We start from the raw sequence: 21,038 nt of genomic DNA, 5'->3' as shown, positions 1-21,038 counted from the left end.
GTAGGGTATCTTAAAATCATAGTACATAAGCAATGAAAAGTATATTTCAAGAAATATGCAATTAAGACAAGAACAAATAAGATGTTAAATTAAAAAATGAAGTAATGTAATACTAAATAATAAATTACTTTTAATTTAGTTTATATTAGCTTCACCACATCATTCAAACATCACAGGCAGCTAGTTTCAAGACACCTTAAAAAGAAATAGCACTACCTACCTAAGTTTCAAAATACAATGTTCTGCAATACAGTACTGTGCATTCACCACCCACCATTTAAACAAGCACCAAAAAACAAAATACATTATGGGTCATGATAAATTCAGCGTTACAACACTTGCAAACACACAACAATATTTTCTCGTAACTTGAAAATATTAGTGCCTGCAATTCTTGTATGTGGTGAACCTAACCATTTATAACTGAAGCAATTTGAATTCAAGAACAATAGACTTCAACTCTTATTGAATGTTGTAAGTAATCTCTCTGCTTGTCTTTAATAAGAACATTAAATATTTATGTTTTCGGAGGGCTCACTAAAGATAATCCAACTTGGTATACCATTTTGACACAGTCTCTTACAAACTTGAAAGATTTTCTAGAAATTTATTATTAAATTAAATATAGTTACAAAAATACATTGCTGTATAGCTGCATATCAAAACAGGCATAAGATTTGAGTAAACTTCTAAGCTAATTATTGAAATTGTGTTTTCTTGCAAATACTTATGAAAATGAATGTCATGGATTTCATAATTTAAATAAAAATTCAAATTAAAATAAGAGAACTTAAGATATAGAAAATTGTGTATGCACATTTAATTGTGCAATACTGTATAGTTATTCACAAGAAATCAACTACTGTATAACTCTAATTTAAAAGCCAATAAATAGCTTAGAATTAACAAAATAAATAGATGCCCCATAAATAGTGCAAAATGTAACAGCTGTTTTTCCTCATTAATAACAAAGATCTAGGCTTATAAAGCAGTAAGACACACACAGTCACTTGCGAATATAGTGTACACAACAGCTATATCATAATAACCGCATCCTCCCACCTAGCTAACAAATTAACAAATACACAGTAATGCCAAGCATAAAAGCTTCTTCAATAAGTTAGAAAAAGTATTATAAACCAAATTACAATTATTAAAAGAAGGCACTAAGCCAGGAACACAATTTAGCGCTAAATAGTAAATAATGAACAAATTAAAAAGTGATCTGGATGAGGACACCTTAAAACCCTTCACTGCTTTGGTTAAATTTTTTGTCTATATTTCTTTTATGTTTTTGCCTGAAACGCTTTGCATAATAGTGGCTTCATAGATTGTGTAACTCCTGTCCATACAATTGTACATTACTTTTATGTTCTTTGTACACATTTTTTTTTAATAAGCATTTGTATTCGTAAAAGTGTGTGTGTACAGGTAGGTGGATAGGCAATAAATGGTCAGAAAAGGCACAAGTATTTTATCTAAACACAGATGAGCACTGGCAATACATGTAGTTTCAAGTTCAAGGTTAAGTACTGGAACCGTTAAGTTACAGAGCACAGGATACATTGGTATTAAACTATGATTCTTTTTGGCTTGCAATCTGGGCCCCTGCACCTAATTTGCATTTACTAGTAATATTTTCCCTAGAGATTACAAGAGGGTTCATCTCCACTCCCCTAATTTAGTTTTTAATCATACAAACTGTTGAAATATGTGGAATTTAGACATAGGTCTGGCTGGCCCTGGTCAGACCAGTGTATTTTTTTATGTTCATTGAGAATTTCCCTCTTGAGAGTATTTCCAATTATTTTGTCATTTTACACTAGCAATGTCAGGTTGAAGAGTATAATAAAATCTAACAATTTTATACTGTTACTTATTGTTCTGTGCCTGAGTGTGTGTTTATTTAGTGTGCTTTCAGATAATAGACAACTTTTGAGCCTTGCCTTGCCCAGTTGTACGGTACAAAAACTCTCGAGCCTCAAATGCTTTGTCACACTAGTACTTATTAACGTTAAGAGATGAGTTAGCATTCACTAACATCCCTAGATAGGTATGTGCTTGGCTATCCATACTGCAAAGAACTAAGCTTCAGCTCCAAAGTCCTGACCTTTAATTCATTGTTGTGCTTACCTATACATTTGAAGGAAATGAGGTTCACCCTTGGGTCTTGTTGCTTAGATATTGGCTGCCTCGTGCAACAACTCTCATCCTTCTTATACTTTATCTAACTAATTAATTTTCCATTTTTTTTTTTTTAGTTAACATCTACAGGAATACTGTAATTCCTTATGTTGCTTTAACTTGTCGCTTAGTTTACACCTTGTCCTCTTCTTGGATTTCCACCTCTCACTGTAGCCACTGTCTCTTAATTTTGTACTTTGTGATCAGGTCTCCTTTGGTTCTTCACTTTTCTGGTGATACAAGACTTCCTTTAGCCTACTCACATAACCCAGCTCTCTTTAATTCAGGTACTGTACTAGACTTATACACAATCTCTGAAATTTCTATAAATTTCCATTTTGGAGTTTTGATGTATGACTTCCATACTTTTGCAGCATGCTCTATTACATGTCTCACAAAAGCATTGCAGAATGTTTTAAATATTTTTTATTCAAATTCCTAATGGCTGTATTTATATTTGCCAGATTTGTGTACAGTATACTTATGTTACCATATTTGTGTCTGCTTCTGGTAATAGACTTGGTGTAATATCCAACACTTCTGTTTGAAGCATTATTAGGTCTGTGCTAATCACCATTATGGGTATTCCAGAGTTATCCGAAAAAGAATGTTGCTTCACTTCAGAAAGACAAATGGCTGATAACAAAATGTTTATGATTACTCATTTGAGCAAAATAAACCTAGCCACACTTTTCCATTCTATATAATGAAAGGTGGAAGAAATAGAATGCTTATTAATGAAAATAACTGAAAACACACGGAGAACACGTAACTGTTAAATGTATTCGCTTAAGTTGAATACGGTGTCGAAAACTCTATCAACATCAGAGACCTGAGACTGTTCAACACACTTTGACTACACATAAGGGGCATAACTGGCCGATCCCTCTAAGTGTTCGAAAGAGAACTTGATAAGCACCTCCAAAGGATACCTGATGAACCAGGCTGTGACTCATATGTCCAGCTGTGAGCAACAGCTTCTAGCAGCCTGATTGACCAGTCCAGCAACAAGGAGGCCTGGTCGAGGACCGGGCCGCGGGGATGCTAGGCCCCAAAATCGTCTCAAGGTAACCTGTCACATATTCCCAAGGAGGGTTTCTAGAAAAGTTGGCGGCGGCGGCACGCAGGTACCTCAAATCCTCCATCATCTTCAATGTACACAGTTTTTGTTAAGACAAAATTGTCCATTACAGTGTATTTACAAATTCAATACATAAAGCAAGAAAAATTCTTGACATGAACTTAATTACCACATTTAAGGGTTGAAAAACACCACCTCATCTCTACATAGGTAAGTAAAAATGTTAGGACTTCGTAGTTTTGTAATTACACTAACAAAGCAATACAGGTCTCTTTAAAACATGTGCAGTTGATAAATATAAGGAAATATTGGGCTTGTATTATTTATGATAAATTATATCAAAATCTTTTAAACAAAATAATCCTGATATTGTATTCTCACCCATCGATTAGTTCTGCTAAAAGATTTCACACTTTATATTAGTTTCTCATCAATATTTGTATTGCTGTGGTTTGTTATTTATACAGTACCAATACAGTACAGTATTTTATTTGGTTTCTTGCACAACATGAGTGAATGCGGTATTTCCCATTACTATATTGAACATGTGCGAGTTATTTAGATTTCAGCTCCTAAGTAGGTCTTTCCTAAATATTTTTGTATCTATAGTAAAATGCAAAAATATGCATAAGAAAAAAGTTAGGGCAGAAAATTCAATTTATGCATGACAATTGTATAGTATATGGTTTTATATAAAAAAAAATCAAAGACAACATGAATATCATAAATGACATAAAATCTTTGGAAATGCTTTGACTTTTGACTCAATGTTAAAAATCACATAAGCTACTTGCTAGTGTCAGTATATTGTATGACCAGAATTCATATAACTATTTATATCACAGTTCACACATGGAGATTGGGTTCTGCAAAGACAACCCTCATTTCGGTACATGGTACGAGTAAATAATTACATCATTGTATAATATCGGTATTCCTAGACTGGACAATAAATGCAATTTTACATTGATGCAACTCGAACCTTAAAATTCCTGCCTGTTAACTGTTTAACATTTTATTAAGTACATATTATATATCCCTTTCTTCAACTTTTCGTATCCAAAAGGAAATGTCGAGTCATTTAAAATTATTTTTCACAAGTCGGAGATGCATATTAAAGATTAAAAACACTTTGAATATGAACTCTTTGAAGATGTAAGTTGTCTGATTAAATAACGCAGTTTATTCAAATACATTACACAATATAACACAAAATAGAGATTCTTGATACTTAAAGAGTGGCACAACCTAGGTAACTGGTCCACGAGCGATGACCACCCTGTGTCGTGTGTGCTCATGTTTCTGCAATATGCGGAACAGGGCACTCACCCTTATTACAATATTTGTCCCCATATTATGTATGAAAGAATTTCTATAAAATGTATATAATGTACCTTGAAATCATAAAAACAAAGTAGAATTGTCTGATTTCATAATCCTAAATAGAAAAATAAACCAATGCACTTAAATCATAATTTTGTTCGTGATTTGAATTATCACATAATCATGCACAGATATTACCTTTGAAAACCTGGAAATGATACTGTACATGGTGGTAAATACACATTTATTAATACAAAACTCGCATCACAATTCGTCATGTTTTTTATATTTAGGTATCCAATGAGGCACCCCACTAATTATATCATTTTTATCCAGATTTTGGAAGTTAATTCCATCTGTACTCTGACGGTTACCATTGGGCGAGCCTCTATAGAGACGCACAGTAGGATACGCACGCACACCAGCCCCCTGACAAACACTGCGGTACATTTCGCAGTTTAGTTTCCCAGCATGAACAGAATTCTCCAGAGCCTGCAAAAGAAAGTAAATACTGTATAACTGTAGAACAAAATGAAAGAGTATCGAACCAGCGACTTGCAAAAAGCGATTTAAAGCTATTCATATTGAGCTCTGTTTGAAACACTGTTACAAATGGACAAAATACTGTAGACACCCAATTTTATGAATTAATATTTTATGCATTACCTTTCTCCACAATTATATATACAGTATATCTCACTTATTGTAAAAGGAGAAATGCTTGGCGTGACTGTGCACATGCGACTCAGGCTTGGGTACAAATATTACCGGGAATATGGAATAGGTGTTAATGATAATGACACCAAGTGTAAAGTATGTGGTATGTAAAGGTCTCGCACCCTTACCCATTATGTCCTTGATTGCCTGCTGATTAATGTATATAGAAACTCTGAGATAAACACTGTTCCTGAATAAATGGCCTGGATGTGTCACATCGGAAAGATTGATGATATTCTGGAGATATAAGAATTTTGCACCAAGATTGTAACCTTTTGTTGAATTGTCTGAATGTCTATTGCAAATTGTCTATATACCTATAGACAATTATAATATATTGTCTATAAAAGTGTTTGTCTATGTCTGGTAACATACTACATGTATAAAGGAAGAAATGTATATGTTTATCACTCAGAATGTTCGGTAATATGTTTATTGTTTGTGATATATATGAACACGTTGTACTGAACGGGGTGAGAACAGCTTGAGTTATCTCATCCCTTTGTGTGTATTTTACCTCAATAAAAGAGTGTGGGGTAATTCAGCTGCACTTTTTGCAAAATCAAAGAGAACCAAAACTAATTAGAAACTGTAGGTGATGATTGGCATGGCAAGTGATTACTGCTGGTAATGATGACTGGTACAAGTATTTGATGTTTCTAGAATTTTGACAAGGATTGGTGAGTGTAACTGATGATGAATAGTGTGGGTATTGTAGGCTGGCGAGGGTGCATAGGTGGTTCCTGGTGGTGATTCATCTCGTGATGATGTCTGTTGTGGATGATGAAGTTTAGTGTAGATGGTGATCGGTTAAGGGTGGTGGTGATGCAGGGTAGTAGTTTCGGCAGAAATAAAAACTAGGAATCGATTGTTTCTCGAGACGTCTGTGTCTGCACAGGGAGTCTAGTGCTACAATGCTTTGCATCACAATACAGTGCGCAGTCATTTATATTTTCCAGATTATTTCTATCTGCTTCCATGTGTTCCAGGGGTTCCCTTTCCTAGTGTGGATTGTCTAGTTACCGTATCTTCTCTGCCTCAGAGAAACATAGTCATCACACTAGTGCAGCTCTTGTTGAATTGCTCTACTGTTTAGGCATTTCCTTCAGACTCCATCTCAGGCTTATGCTCTAGTGCTAGACTTCCGACTCTTGCACGTGCACACTTGTGCACTCAATATGGACAATAAAGCATAACCTAGAGTGCTTAGAATTATCGGCAATTAAGGTAGAAAAATTTCTCAAGGTGGTGAACAGAAACATAACAATAGGCCAGATTGAGTCTTTTACCTGATTTGCCTATCGGGGCCATTAACCCTAGTGGCCTTGACAAGGACAGGAAACCGGTGGCTTGTATGCCTGCATTGTCTTAACAATGGTTCAGGTAAGCTCCGGTAGACACCTGAGCTGCGCTACAACTCGCATTCAGACATCCTTACATAAAAAAGAACCTAGCAAAAATAGTCCGGAAATAGTCTATCTTGACCATCTTTTCCTATTTTTATATAGTCCTGCCATTCTTTCACCAGATCAAGCCCAAGTGATTTAATAATGAAAAGTATAAAATATGTAAAAAGGAATGAGAAGTAGATAGAACAGGAAAGCAGCTTCATTGCATAAATTATGCAAAAAATGGATGCCAATGACTTGTGCTACATACATAGTTTTCCCATTTTCAGACAAGATCACTATTTTTTAACTCCTATTATGATCTTTAGTTTAATACAGTACAATATGCCTATGATATTTCATCTCCAAAACCTGCAAAATTTTAAGTTCTTCAAAGAACTTACCTGAGCAATATCTTCAAAATCTGGTGCAAACACTTGACAGTGTCCACACCATGGAGCGTAAAAATCAATTAACCAAGGCTGCGTGCTGTGGAGAACTTTCTCATACAACTCTCCATCTAATTCAGTTACTTTAGAAGGAAGACTGGTATAGGTCCACTGACGGAAGGCTTCTGCATCTCGAGACCATCCATTAAATTTCCTGTTGGTGAACATTTTGTATATATTTTTGCATTTCAATTATTTTTTTTTTTAAACGATGACTTTTTTTTTTTTATTGTTGCCGCCGAAGGCGGCTAGTTTATTGTGCACCCCATACTCATCCTGTGAGTGGTAGCGCAAAAGCATTACAGAGGGCACAAAAGGTCTTTATCAGACCTCATCTTAGATTATTACATAAGCAATTTCATCTCTTTGAATATCTTTCCTCTCTTAAATGTATAATGAGTGGCTATAACAGAATGGATGTAAAAATATTTATTTCTAAAACTTGTATTACATTATCATTTGTCACTTTCAAGGAATTTTTTTTTTCAGGCATCAGTCTGAAAAATGGTGAATTATACACACAGCAGCAGTCATGCACATGAACACCCTAACGCCTCAATATGACCAAATGAATTAAACTCGATTAAGTTCTTTAATACATTTTCATCAATTACCTGTGTCATGTGTGTTTATGTATATTCTTAGCTTTAAAACATTATTTAGGAATACCTGTACATAACTTTCGTTGCATAAATGTTTTTAACCTACAACCATTGTCATTTATTCCTGGGACATCATTTACATACAATGTGCCATTCTCATGCCTATTACACATTATGAAAAAATATAGAGCAGAAGCCCAGAGTTGGTGCCACAATGGCAGAGAGGGCTATGGACACAGATGATATATGGGTGGAGACCCTACTCTCTCACAGGGCATGGCCCAAACAAAAACAAGCAGTCACATGATAGTGACAGATGCCAGGGCATGTAAACAACCCCAGAGGATGCCTGTAGCGGCTGACGAGATGGCAAATGGCAGTTGTAAGAACCGTAAGCACTCCGACAAAATGCTCACATGGTGAGAGCAGGCTCAGCAGGCAGGTTCATAGCCAAACCACACTAAGAGCCCTTCAGAGCCTTCCAGCTCCAGCTAGGAAAATTGAGAGGATATTCATAAACACTGAATTGGATTATTGGATCAAGTAGCTGATAGGTGTATAAGCATTGCATCTCAAGTAAGCATGCAAGCCCTAGTACAACCCCCCCCCTCCCCTGCCCAAAAAAAAAAAAGACAACATTTACCCAGTCTTGCAGAGGAATCCAAGACACTTGCACAACTCAGGAGGCATCCATCACAGGAAAACAGCCTCTCGGAGACAGACATCGAAACCCACCTGGGAAGATAACCCCCCCCTGGATAGGTGTAGGCAACACCAGTGAACACCTAGAGAAGTGAGCCCTAGACTCCTGCAGCTATAACATGAGGTCCACTGAACAAGTGAGGCATTTAAACACATGCACATGAAGCTAATATTAAAATTAGGGAAAGCACTAGCTAAGCATTTGTCTAGAAAAAACAATGACTCATGAAGATGAAGGTGACAGGAGCACATTAGAAAAAGGGTCGCATCAGGTGAATGTTTGATGGAGTGTCCTGATCAGACTGGAAGCTCCAAAGACAGCCACCTGGCTGTGAGGGGTGTAACTATTAGGGAACTACAGTAGTTAGTAGTTAAGTTCCTAGTTGTCAGAATTGTTCATATTTTTCATGTTGTCATCTGTTTTGTTTCATTCAACTTTTCTAGTTGTTTATTCTCTCAGTCTGAGTGATCTAGAATTCCCTGCTTCTTACACTTCTTAGGGGAGATCAGGGTTTTGCCCTTGATTTCCAGTAGGCTTTTTATGACTCGTAAGGGCCTCATGTAGCGAGTGAAGAGCTATCCAGATGGTTACTTACAAAATGCCACTGGAAGCACTTTCACTTTCACAAGATTCCACTTTCCCTCCCAGGAAAGTCTGATGATAATTAAAATCACCATATTTTGATCCCTGGGATAATGTGGTTATCATTCTATGACAATAACCACACTTTAAAGGTTAATACCATACTGGTCTCCACTGGCTGGTGGCACACCCTGAGGCCTCTTACAGGTTGAATAACATGCATTTAACAAATTTGATTGTTGGCTTGCCTGTTTGTCTAGATCCAGCTCATTACCTGCTTGATGGGGTTCTGGGAGTTCTTCTACTCCCCAAGTCTGGCCCGAGGCTAGGCTTGACTTGGGAGAACTTGGTCCAACAGGCTTTTGCTTGGAGTGGCCCTCAGGCCCACATATCGACCACAGCCCGATTGATTCGGTACTTCTAGAAGAAAACTATCCAGTTTTCTCTTGAAGATGTCCACGGTTGTTCCAACAATATTTCTTGTACTCGCTGGGAGGATGTTGAACTGTGGACCTCTGATGTTTATACAGTGTTCTCTGATTGTGCTTATGGCACCCCTGCTCTTCAATGGTTCTATTCAGCATTTTCTTCCATACCATTCACTCCAGTAAGTTATTATTTTACTGTGTAGATTTGGGACTACTTGTTGATATCAGTATATGACATAAGGAGAGAGAGAGATGTATAGATTGCTAGATACATAGGCACATACACAATTACACAGACATAGAGACTGAGACTGCCTAATGTCGAACTGAGATTGAGTGACTGTGATGCCTGCCAGAGAGGAGTGTGTCTCTAGGCTGCCAGTCCAGCAACTACTACTTGAGCAAATCCTAGCCTGAATACTAGGGGTAAACAAAAGAAATATAGGCAAAATTGTCATCTTCATTTATAATAATAAGGTTTGTCTTTTTATTAGGTAATAATTGACAGTAATGTTAAATCTTGGTAATTAGAGATTTATAAGCGGAATTAAATTTTCTTGGATTTCTGTAATGATAAACATCATATGGACCCTCTTTCAGTCTCATTGCATAAGCCACACTAAGGATTACATTAAATGAAACTAAGAATTTATAGTACTTACATCACCTTCTGAGTTCCAAAGCTTGAGGCTGGATACAGCATGATACTTGGGTAGCTTGATATTCCTTGAGTCCTACAAATACTACCAAATTCTGCACAGTCAATAGTTGCTACATGAATATTAGGAAGGTGCGACATCATGCGGGCAAACTTCCTGTACTCGGGAGCCATGTCCCGGCAGTGACCACACCAGTTGGCAAAGTAGTCCACGATCCAAATTTCCCCTTTTGGCTTTTTATTTATAAATTGTTCAAACTTTAATGCATCCAGCTTCATAACTGGAATCAAGCAAGATTAAGAATCATAAACAAAGAATAAAAAATGCAACAAAAATTATAGCATGGGAGAATTCTAAAGTATTAAAAAACAAAGTAGGTCCTTGAGAAAAGAGACGACGTTAGGAATTATTAATGAGTAAACATTATTCACATTCTGCATGGACAAACATTTTTTTACTATTATTATGGTTAACAATATGAAGTTTGAGGAACTGCTAGAATAATTATAGCTGGAATTTTGTACATACAAGGATCCCAGTAGTACAGTCAGGTTCGTTCTGGACTCACAATCAAGAATTCTGGGTTCGAATCCCAGGCGGGACAGAAATGGTTGGGCACATTTCCTGTCACCTGTCCACCTGGACAGGTGACATTAGGTGATGCCAGTAAATAGGTACCCAGTGGGGTTTGTTGTGGGGTGGCATCCTGGAGAGGATCAGTAATTTGACCCTGGGGGAGACCTCGATATAAGCCTAACATGTACTGTATGTATAAACTGGCTGCCTGTCCCTCGACACAATGAATTATTATTTATTATTATTGACTCATATTGGTTGCATTTAAATGCACCCAAGTTTCAAGAATTAGAGAAAAATAAAATAAAACCAATTAACATATACTAATACACAACATGAAACTCACCAGCAGGATTCATAGTATCTCTGACAAATTCAACAATTTGGGCAGCAGTGTGGTAGCCTAAGTATTCATGAGGCACACTTTGATTGTACAGAATAGTAGTTGGATACTGATGAATGTTGAATCTGGTACACAGTTCATGGTGCAGCGTGCAGTCTATGCTCCCTGCAACACAGATGAAGGCGATGAGTCACAATAACGTGGCTGAAGTATGTTGACCAGACCACACACTAGAAGTTGAAGGGACGACGACGTTTCGGTCCGTCCTGGACCATTCTCAATCGACTTGAGAATGGTCCGAGACGGACCGAAACGTCGTCGTCCCTTCACCTTCTAGTGTGTGGTCTGGTCAACAACACAGATGAATATCATATATAACCCAAATTTTATGGAGTTATTTGAATATGTTGTCCTCCATTTCACCATTAACTCTCTTACACTAACCAACTTTTAATACATTGATTTATTGCCTGGTCTATCCATTTTACTAAACATGATTAAATTCAAAATCAGGCTTTGAGTATAATGAAAAAGAGCTTTTCTAAGTGTGATTTGATTGCTTTGTACGGCAAAAACCCTCTGACCCCAGGAAAGGCCTATGCCTAATCAGGACAGATTGACACTCTGCGCTGAATAATACTCAATTTAACCCAGAATGACTGCCTGAATACCTATTCTTTGATTTAAAGACCCCCCAAACACCCAACTAGGCAATCCAGGGACTGCTAATTTGCATCCCAGCAAATTGTCAGTTGCTTAACTTAGCTGCTGCACCTCACTGCAAGCAGCAACACACCTGACAAATAATACAGGAACCATACAGCAAACACACCTGACAAATACAGGGACCTCACAATTGTAGCGAGTAGATTATCCCATTAATATACTCACTCCAAATGCATTGTTAATATTCCTGTCAACCTTTGGAGATGAATGAGGTGAGGCGTTGCCTGGGCAACACGGTGAGGTGTTGCCCGAGCATATAAGCAGCGGTGGTGCGAACATTGGCTAGTCTACTTTCAAGTGTGGTCTAGAGCAGACACTTGCGAGATACTGTACCGACGCTCAGTGCGCTCAACTCACACCAAAGTATCACCGGTGTACTTCTGTATATTCGACCAAATATATATATAGTATCTTAGTGTCTGTGTTTATTTGTCACCATACTTTACGTAACAATAAGAACCGTTACACAATCAAACTGAGCCTGCAAGCAACCTATGAAAGCCAGGATAGGTGAACAGAAGATAAAGCTTGGGAAAACCTAATAACTTTTTCAGGTGATAAGTGTTGAAGACGAAGCCAAAATAAAAATCAAGTAACACTAATGCTTTAAAGTGACACTAATTTCCTTTAAGCAAAAAACAAAAAAAAGCAATCTGACACCTTGGACACACTTCAAATGGGAATTACTTTGAGGATAAAATTCTGAGAAGCCCAAAGACAAGCAATAGCCATTGTCTAACACCTCAATGGAACCGACCTGGCCAAACGACACCTGTTAAGATAAAACACAATCGAAACGCTGATGGTAACATGCAGCCATCATGTCCTCTTGGGAGGGAGGACTTGGTTGAGCTCAATTCAAACTGCAGCAATTTACCAAATGTTTATGAGACCCCCCCCACCAAAATGAGGAAATCTCCAAAGCGGGAGATTCTTCAAATACAGGAGCACCCAATCACTGCAATCTTTCATCCAGCAACAAGCACATGAGCTGAAAAACCTGCTCAGAGCTTTCAGTCAAACCCAACATAGGGAATAACATCATACAAGCAAAATAGAACTGACCCAGAGAAGACTTAAGCCTCTAACAGTGAAACACTTCCCTAAGATAAATTGACAAAAGGGAAGCCAGCCACACTGTTTCCTGGAAGGAATGAATTAGAGCAATAATTCACAGTAGCACAAGCAGAATTACAAAGGAATTTACTTCAAGTCTTGTACTGTTAAAACCTTAGATTTTTAATGTAATTAAATATTTCACAATATTGTACCATGTTTGAGACATTAAAAATACCCCACTCATGGCACCGAGTGAAAACATAAACCCGGGTAACCAAATGGCTAACTTTTGGCCATATTTTAATACTATACCATTAATAAAATCAATAAAAATCTACATACTGTACTACAGTAGTAAGCCACTGCATTCAACATCACTTAATCCTTACCAAAATTAACGGGAGTGTGAACAAGTTTGCTCGCTTTACGAAATTCAGGGAGAAGCTTCATGCACGGTGGGCACCAGGGAGCGTAGAAGTCCACAAACCATGTTGATCCATCGCTCAGCACTTTTGGAAATTTCTGAGGAGTTAGTATTTGGAAGTGTGGGGCCGAAGCACCTTCTCGTGCAAACACTGCTATGTCGTGTGCTAGTAAGCGACCCTGTGGTGGAAGAAAAAATATTTTCTACTCGAATAATCATATGCTTGTAAAAATAACACACTACCATATGTTGTCAGTTATAAACTGTTTAAGGAATGTAAACAAAACCTTTAGGATTAAACTCACTTTAGGATATCTAAATGAAAAAGAGTTTAACAAGAAGTCATCAATAATTGCAATTAACTAATTTTGATAAAATACTGGAATAAACACAAGTAGGAAAACAAGAGAAAGTTAAGATGAAAACAGTCCAGTTCACTAGCCTAAGGCAGAGGACAAGCACAGTTCAGTTCACAGTGCGGTGCTTGCTTCACTTCTCTTATCGGGGAATGCTGCTTCATATTTTTCCTTTGGGTTTGTCAAGGTTTAGTTTCATGGCACCCTTCTCTTCTGACATTTTAACTTTTCATGGATGCATTTTATCCTGACCAGGACCTTGTATCCATCTTTCACTACATATTAAAGTGCTGGAGTTTGTGACAGGATGGAAGTGCTTCTCTGTATCCCTCAGTTAGGGCTCTGCTCTGTCTTCATTATTATTGAGTCATGGTGGTCCATTGCCTCAACAAAGGATTTGTTATATTTCCCTTTCCCTGGAACCCAGGGTCGTAACACAGGGCTAGACCTTTAGACAGCTTTCCTTTACGTCTTCTCGAGGTTTAGTCCTTTGTGAAGTTCGTATCGGTGGCTTGTCTTAAAAATTCATTTTGCTTCCATCAGATTTTGAGAGTTGACAGTGAACTAGGAATCCTTTTTATTGTTTTGAAAGATGTTCGATTGTCTGCAGATGAACTCTGTATGGAATTGCCAGCTTCCAGTCAGTGGCACCATTTCCAGATCGTAGGGCTTTTGCTGTGGATGTGTTTCACCTTAACTGAAATCATTAGTCGTATTTGTACCTTTTCCCTTCGTACCTGTCTAGTTACTCTTTGCCATGCTAACCAGGTTGGAGACTTTTGTAAGCCGCATCCTCCTCCTGGCTTCAATGTGACTGGATCAGCCGTGGTTCCGGGTCCTTCTAGCCTGTTGTTCCAACCTATTCCTCTTCTCGCGCCTGTGTTTATCCCAGAGGATCACCTACATGGGAGTTGCATGTAGGTGATCCTCATAATTCTTATAATTTACTCCAAATCTTGCTTCTCTTTCCGATTCCTGTAGTTATCTTCTCTTTATGGCATAAATTCCTCTCAGTGTCCTGTCATTTTTCCCAATCTTCATTACTGTACACTTGTTGGGGTTGAACTCCAGTAGTTTGTTACGATTATCCTGCAGCACTCTACAATCGCCTCTGTTTTTGCCTGCCTGTAGGTTTGTGTCATCTGAAAACAGTGACATGTATGAACAACCTCCCTCAGGTAGGTCATTCACATAGCCAGGATATTTTGTCACTAACACTGATAAATAATTGCAGTTACTTATTTCATCATTAAGTTGGGTTTGTGGGCAGGAGCTGTTATGGTTGTGCTGTCAGCTGCTGCTGCTACTGCATGCACTACTACTTATGGATGCTCTCTTGGTACTAAGGCCCTCGCACCCAGGAGGGGTGATCACGATTTTTCTTCCAAGATATGGCAACTGTTGACCAGACCACACACTAGAAGTTGAAGGGACGACGACGTTTCGGTCCGTCCTGGACCATTCTTAAGTCGAGAATGACCATTCTCAATCGACTTGAGAATGGTCCAGGACGGACCGAAACGTCGTCGTCCCTTCAACTTCTAGTGTGTGGTCTGGTCAACATACTTCAGCCACGTTATTGTGACTCATCGCCTGCATATGGCAACTGTTTACTGGAGGCCTGAGGAACCAGATGAAAGCCCCATATAACTGCAGAATTGTTAAATCTTACACAGTGCTTTAAAACATCCCTGATTGTATTGTGCAGTTTACAGATAAATGACGAGAACATCCCTAGTTGTATGGCACAGTTGAAGGGTTAACAACTAACTTCTCTTAAATGGCAATTGCATGAATCTCACTGTCTAACTTACATGATGTAATTCATATCCTCCACCAGGTTTAAATAGAATAAATGACGGGGTTTTAGCAATGTAGAGCTCGTCACACTGCTTCTTCATCCGAGAGCATTCAATTCTTCCAAGATTAAGTGATGGCAGTAAAGCTGGCAACTTGCGAATCTGTTGACAAATAATATATCATGAATATTTCCACACATTGTAAGTTTATAAAATTTACAGTTAAATCAAATAAAAATATAATATGAAATGCATATCTTTAGAGAAAAAATTAAATATTACAAGTATTTCATATTAATATTTAATATTAAAATATTAAATATTGAAGCTATTTTCTATCCTGGACATTACAAAGATGCAGCTAAAGTGAGAAGCAACCCCAACACTTTCATACGGTGAGAGTATTTGCATTGAAAACAAATCTTTAGCATGACTATTAGGAAGTGACAAAAATACCCCAGTGTTGAATGTAATGAAATGCCAAATTTTGGGTAAGCCCTGGTAGCTCCCTGAAGCTCCAATGCTGATAATCTACTAGGTGCCACCAGTTGCAAGACTTTTTTTTTTATAGGCATACTGGGGACCACTCATTGGGGTTAATTGTGGAATTATTGTGGGTTGATCCGATTTTCCTGGACCCCCTTTTCCAGGGCTCGTGTTTCTCAGGTCATCTGCAGTGTTATTAAGTCTAGCCTGCCTGTAATCTGCCCTCGTGCGCATGATATTCAGAAATTTGCTGCTCTCTTGGCTGTGTTTGCCAATATGTCTTGAGCCAATATTCGGATGCAGGGGTTTTGGTGGTCGAAACGGGTCCTGGGAGCCAGATATCGTGTAAGTGTTCCTTTTCCTTGTTGGCTTTGTGTGGGCTTTAGTCGTGTATCGCAGCCCGTGTTTTCTTCGTTGTGATACCAAGGAGGAGGGAGCACTGCAGGTAAATACCCATATTTTCTATCTTCATGTGGTAGATAGTTTCAGGGAGCCACAAGAGGCTTCCTACTGAAAACCAGCATTGAATGTAGTGAAACGCCAATTTCTGAGTGAGGCCCGGTGGCTCCCTGACACCCTCCCTTTCCCAGGGAGTCGATGGTAGCTTTTCCCATTATCATAGAACTGAGTGTGGAGTAGCTGGCTGACCCGGTCTGCCTCACTCTTTCACCCAAACGAGGAGGGAAAGGTGGGATGAATGAGCTAGTGCTAGTTTCATGAATTTTCAATCGTTCATTTACATTGTGGGGTAGTTTTTGTTAGCGATTTCGAGGTCTTGATATTTTTTATAACCAGCAGTGATCTCTCTTGTTTCAGTGCCTTTGTTGGAGCTTCCCCAGTGGTGGCAGACATGATTAAAATTCACCGACACTTTTATCATAGTGCCACTGCTTTCTGTGCCTCATTAGAGGGGACCAGGTTCTGGCTTGTGGTCCCCAGTAGGCCTAAAAGAACTCCACGACTGATAGCACATAGTAGTTTGACACTATATCAGTATTGTAGCTTCAGGGAGCCGCAAGGGACTTCTCCCAGGAAAGAGCAATATACTCTATATAAAATAAACATGTAAATATATAATTTTCTAATGTAGTATTATAATACAGTATAATGAAACTAATTTGAGTACATAAATTAAACACTGAATAGCCAAAAGCAAGAATAGTCATGCTTACCTCAAATGCATCATCATCGCTGTCGCCACTAAAGTGAATCAACCAAGATGTGGATTCCTCGTGCGATTCCAACTTCTGGCGAATATCCTAAAAAATTATATACATTTAAATGCAACGCTAACTTTGAAAATTAACTCAAACACACATACCTATCAGACAGACATGCTGGCTGGAGCTTCCAAGCTACTGTCATCTGGAGTTCTGTTTATCTAGGAACATAAGTGTGGGATGTAGCACAGCTAGTGGTATATGCTTTTTCACCCACAGGATTATAAACCCATGGAATTGCCTACCGGCCGAAGCCACAAACGGCAAAACTCTGTTGGGTTCTATCAGCATGAAAAATATAAGTAAATAAAGTGAGAAACAATGCTATGCAGGCTTATTGCCCATTCTTGTCTGAACTTTAATTTGATTATGATTTGAATAGATAATAGTGTGTTTGTAAACATTTATAATTTTACCCTAAGTTTACCTTGTACATGTCTTCGTCCACCAATTTCATTTCCGGCAGGAGTCCGAGCACTTCTCTTGCAATCTCTTGGGCATTGAGGCTGGAAATTTCTGTGCCGTGTCCAGACTGGATTTCCCCTATGTCAAAAAACTTTATTCCTGACTGCACACCAAGGGTGAAGCAAAGATCCTTCTCCTTGAAGCACTCCACAAATCCGACAGTGACTAGGCCATCCTGAAGAACAATGAACATTTTAAAATACAAAAAACAGTGTTACAATTAATACTGATATTGTGAAACAAATTGGTTGAGGATACATTAAAAAGTCAACATTTTAAAAGACTGCTATTTCAATCACTTAACTACCAAGAAATTCAGAGGTACTGTATGCAAAACTTACCAGAATAGCACTTAGTTTAATTTGAGTAACCCAAAAGTCATCAACTTCATCACTATCTGCATGGAAACTAAGAAGCCAAGGTTTGCTCGAGAATTCCTGCTTTGATAATAATGCCTTAAAGTTGGCAGAGGAAACCCGTACAGCAGCAGAATGCACCTGACGGAGCACATAGTTCAAAAGCTGCTTCTTGGTTTTCTCCTGTGTGTATTTTGATTTCTGAAATGAAAATGTGGAATGATCTTCCCAATCACGTCAGACTCTCGTCTCTCAACTAGTTTAAGAAAATTCTAAGTACTGCCTAGTAAACTCCATGTAACCTATCACTCCAAAGGACTCTTGTGACAAAATGAGGTGTCTACTTGCCGGGAGAAAAGTATTAATATGTATTATCTATAATGATCATTGTAAGTCCTTTATATTTGTCATCTAGCTCCTCTTGTTGGGTTTCAGATATTCAGTGCTACAATATTCACATCTTATTAATTATCAAGTGTTAATTCTGTCATGTATTGCAACACCACCACCTTTTCTGCTTTATTCTATCTGATTCCTAATTTAAATACCACACAGAAAATCTCAGACACATCTTTCCCTAGGCACCAGTAATGATGCTACTTAACTCTAAGGCAAATAGATCAATGTATTTATATATATATGTATATATACAGGTATGTAATAGATCATGGTATTTCTTGGTCATATACTACTTACTCCTGGATACGAGACGAGTGTCGGATAGGAGCGGATGCCTTGGGAAGAACACAAGTGGTAATCGTCATCACAGTTTACCGCTCCTATTCTAACAACTCCTTCGAGTTCCCTAGCAACTTCCCGCCACACCGGAGCCAACGTATGGCAGTGTGAACACATAGGATGGTAGAAGTTGATGAACCATACATCTGGTGATCCACTCACACTTTGTTCTGTTGAAATGAGTAAATGTTTACAAGTACTGTATGTCAGTATATGAAATTAAAATGTGTTATTAAATTTGTAATATTTAATTAACATGACTATATACATTAAAATACTAATGCAAAAAGGCACGTCAAAAAGATTGCAAGGTGTACAATATCTTTATGTATCTGAAGAAAGCAAATGAGTAAAATGAATAGGAAACGGTGGAAGCTGTTAAGCTTGTCTGAAGATAATTGCATGTTATTAAAATCAATAAATAGGTTTGATGAAAAAAGCAACTCATAATTATAATAATAATAATTCATTGTGTCTGGAAAACAGGCAGCCAGTGTACATATACAGTATGTCAGACTGTCTAACCTGAGCAAACCTAGCTCGTACACAGCAGTTGCCTGAAAAGCTTCCAAACTCGAAGCAGAAACAGTGAGGACAGAGGCCCAGTGAGAATAAACCTCATTGGACTCAGGATTGTATGTTACCAACCCAGCAGGTGCCACAGCAGAGACAGAAAGAATGATGATCATCAGGTAGCCAATATAATGAACACCCCTTCAAGCTCACATAGTGAGAATGGGCTCGACGAGGTGATACTTAATGGAACATGCCAGACCCGAAGAGCATTACCAGGGCCTAAAGATAGCTAACCAAGCAGAATAGTGGCTTTGTTATTATGTGTGACACCTGTCCCTACAATTGTCCCTTCCTCTTATGTTCTTTGTACACACATTCTTTTGAATTATTATCATCATCATCATCATCATCATCACCATTGTTAGAAACCCCACGCACCGGAACCACTTGCCAAACAGTCACCAAATGCAGTCAAAACTGACCAGACTACAAATTTTAACCGAGTTATGCTGTATGATCAGGCATGTGAACCTCAGCATGCTACATCACAACCAAAACAACAACCCCAGCCAAGGGGCCCAAACAGAGGAATCAAAGATTCATGAATAGTCCAAGATAAGGCTTTCCATCCTGATGGCCTGGCCTCTGTTGCCCCCCCCCCCCCAAACACTCCAGAGAAGATAACTGACTGGGTAAGGGCAGTGCTAGTTGGCATTCAAGGAAGAGAGCCATCAGCACATGCTCCCCAAAATACAACAAAAGCCAAGCCCACACAATAAGCTGAAGAGAAAACACACATATGTAAAGCTAATACAGCACTAACATAAAGGAAAGTCAAACAAGCAAATGGCCTCTGCAGGACAGAGCCCAAGAATGGCTGGCACTGAGCTTGAAGCATCAGGCCACAGCTGGCAGTCAGCTGCAGGCTGGGGCCGGGCCACCTGGTGCCGGTGATTGGTACTAACGAGTTTTAAGCTATTTTTCAGCGACTCCTTTGTTCTGTGTAAATCGTTTGTAGAGTTGTTAGGCAGCTTTAAGGTTTAATTTTTTGTGAACCTCCAGTTTGTAAAGCTTTACTGATTTTCTAGATGCTTTTCCCGATGGCGTGGCAAATTGTCACCTGCTCTCTACCCCTCTTGTGAGGGGTGGGGGGTGGGGGCAGGTTCTTGCTCAGGTCCTCTGTAGGTGAAACAGAACTTCTGCAACTGATGTGAATTTTAGTATGGAGCAATATCAGTAAAATAGCTCCACAGGTCCACTGGAGAGGTTCCCCCAAGAATGGTGTTTTGAAATGTGAAATTCCCCCCCCCCCCAAAACCAGTCACAAACACTACTAAACAATATCCATTTTAATTATATAACCTACTTTGTATATAGTTTCCAATGACACGTTAATCAATTTATCTCCTGTTTTCATAGCAAAATACTAGTTGTCAATTCATTTTTATTAACAGATTTTGTTTTGGGTAGACAACAAAAACTTAACCAAAAAATAATTACTTGGAGTTAACCAATTACTGTTAAATAAAGTTAAAACGTAGATAATAATTTAGGCTTTCTAATAATAAAAAGAAACATTTGAAAAATACAGAAAAATATACTCTCTTCCATTACTACATTACTACATTGTTGGTGCGGTAAAATTAACTATACTATCAAAGACGCTAAACACATTCGGTACATGGACTTTGGCCAATCGAAAATTATGTTGCTTTATTATATGTAATGCATGCAAGTGTGTGGTGAATGAGCGGTAAGTGGTGTGTAGTGTATGCAATAAAGAGCTTGCACCACTAAGCTCCTAAATTTGTTTAAAAATTAAGCAGTTTTTTTTTTATAAATGGCTGATACTGTACTT

At 38.3% G+C, this 21,038-nt stretch overlaps 1 protein-coding gene across 2 annotated transcripts in view; it reads right to left on the bottom strand.

Annotated features, from left to right (window-relative positions):
- Window positions 1–3,492: 3,492 nt before the first annotated feature.
- The window catches only part of LOC138353080 (dnaJ homolog subfamily C member 10-like), a 33,193-nt gene continuing 15,647 nt past the window's right edge, over window positions 3,493–21,038 (bottom strand). For both annotated transcript variants that reach the window (XM_069305731.1, XM_069305732.1), the window contains exons 5-14: window positions 18,623–18,834; window positions 17,912–18,127; window positions 17,533–17,745; window positions 17,058–17,144; window positions 15,415–15,561; window positions 13,210–13,423; window positions 11,039–11,200; window positions 10,120–10,396; window positions 7,098–7,296; window positions 3,493–5,080 (exon numbers count right to left, since the gene is read on the bottom strand). In XM_069305731.1, coding sequence (XP_069161832.1) covers window positions 4,853–5,080; window positions 7,098–7,296; window positions 10,120–10,396; window positions 11,039–11,200; window positions 13,210–13,423; window positions 15,415–15,561; window positions 17,058–17,144; window positions 17,533–17,745; window positions 17,912–18,127; window positions 18,623–18,834 — 1,955 coding nt within the window. In that variant the 3' untranslated portion in view covers window positions 3,493–4,852. The remainder of the gene's footprint in view (window positions 5,081–7,097; window positions 7,297–10,119; window positions 10,397–11,038; window positions 11,201–13,209; window positions 13,424–15,414; window positions 15,562–17,057; window positions 17,145–17,532; window positions 17,746–17,911; window positions 18,128–18,622; window positions 18,835–21,038) is intronic.

This window comes from Procambarus clarkii, chromosome 56 (assembly GCF_040958095.1).
Source record: "Procambarus clarkii isolate CNS0578487 chromosome 56, FALCON_Pclarkii_2.0, whole genome shotgun sequence".
Lineage (NCBI taxonomy): Eukaryota > Metazoa > Arthropoda > Malacostraca > Decapoda > Cambaridae > Procambarus > Procambarus clarkii.
Note: the sequence above shows the minus strand (reverse complement) of the source record. Positions and strands in the feature narration are given on the sequence as shown.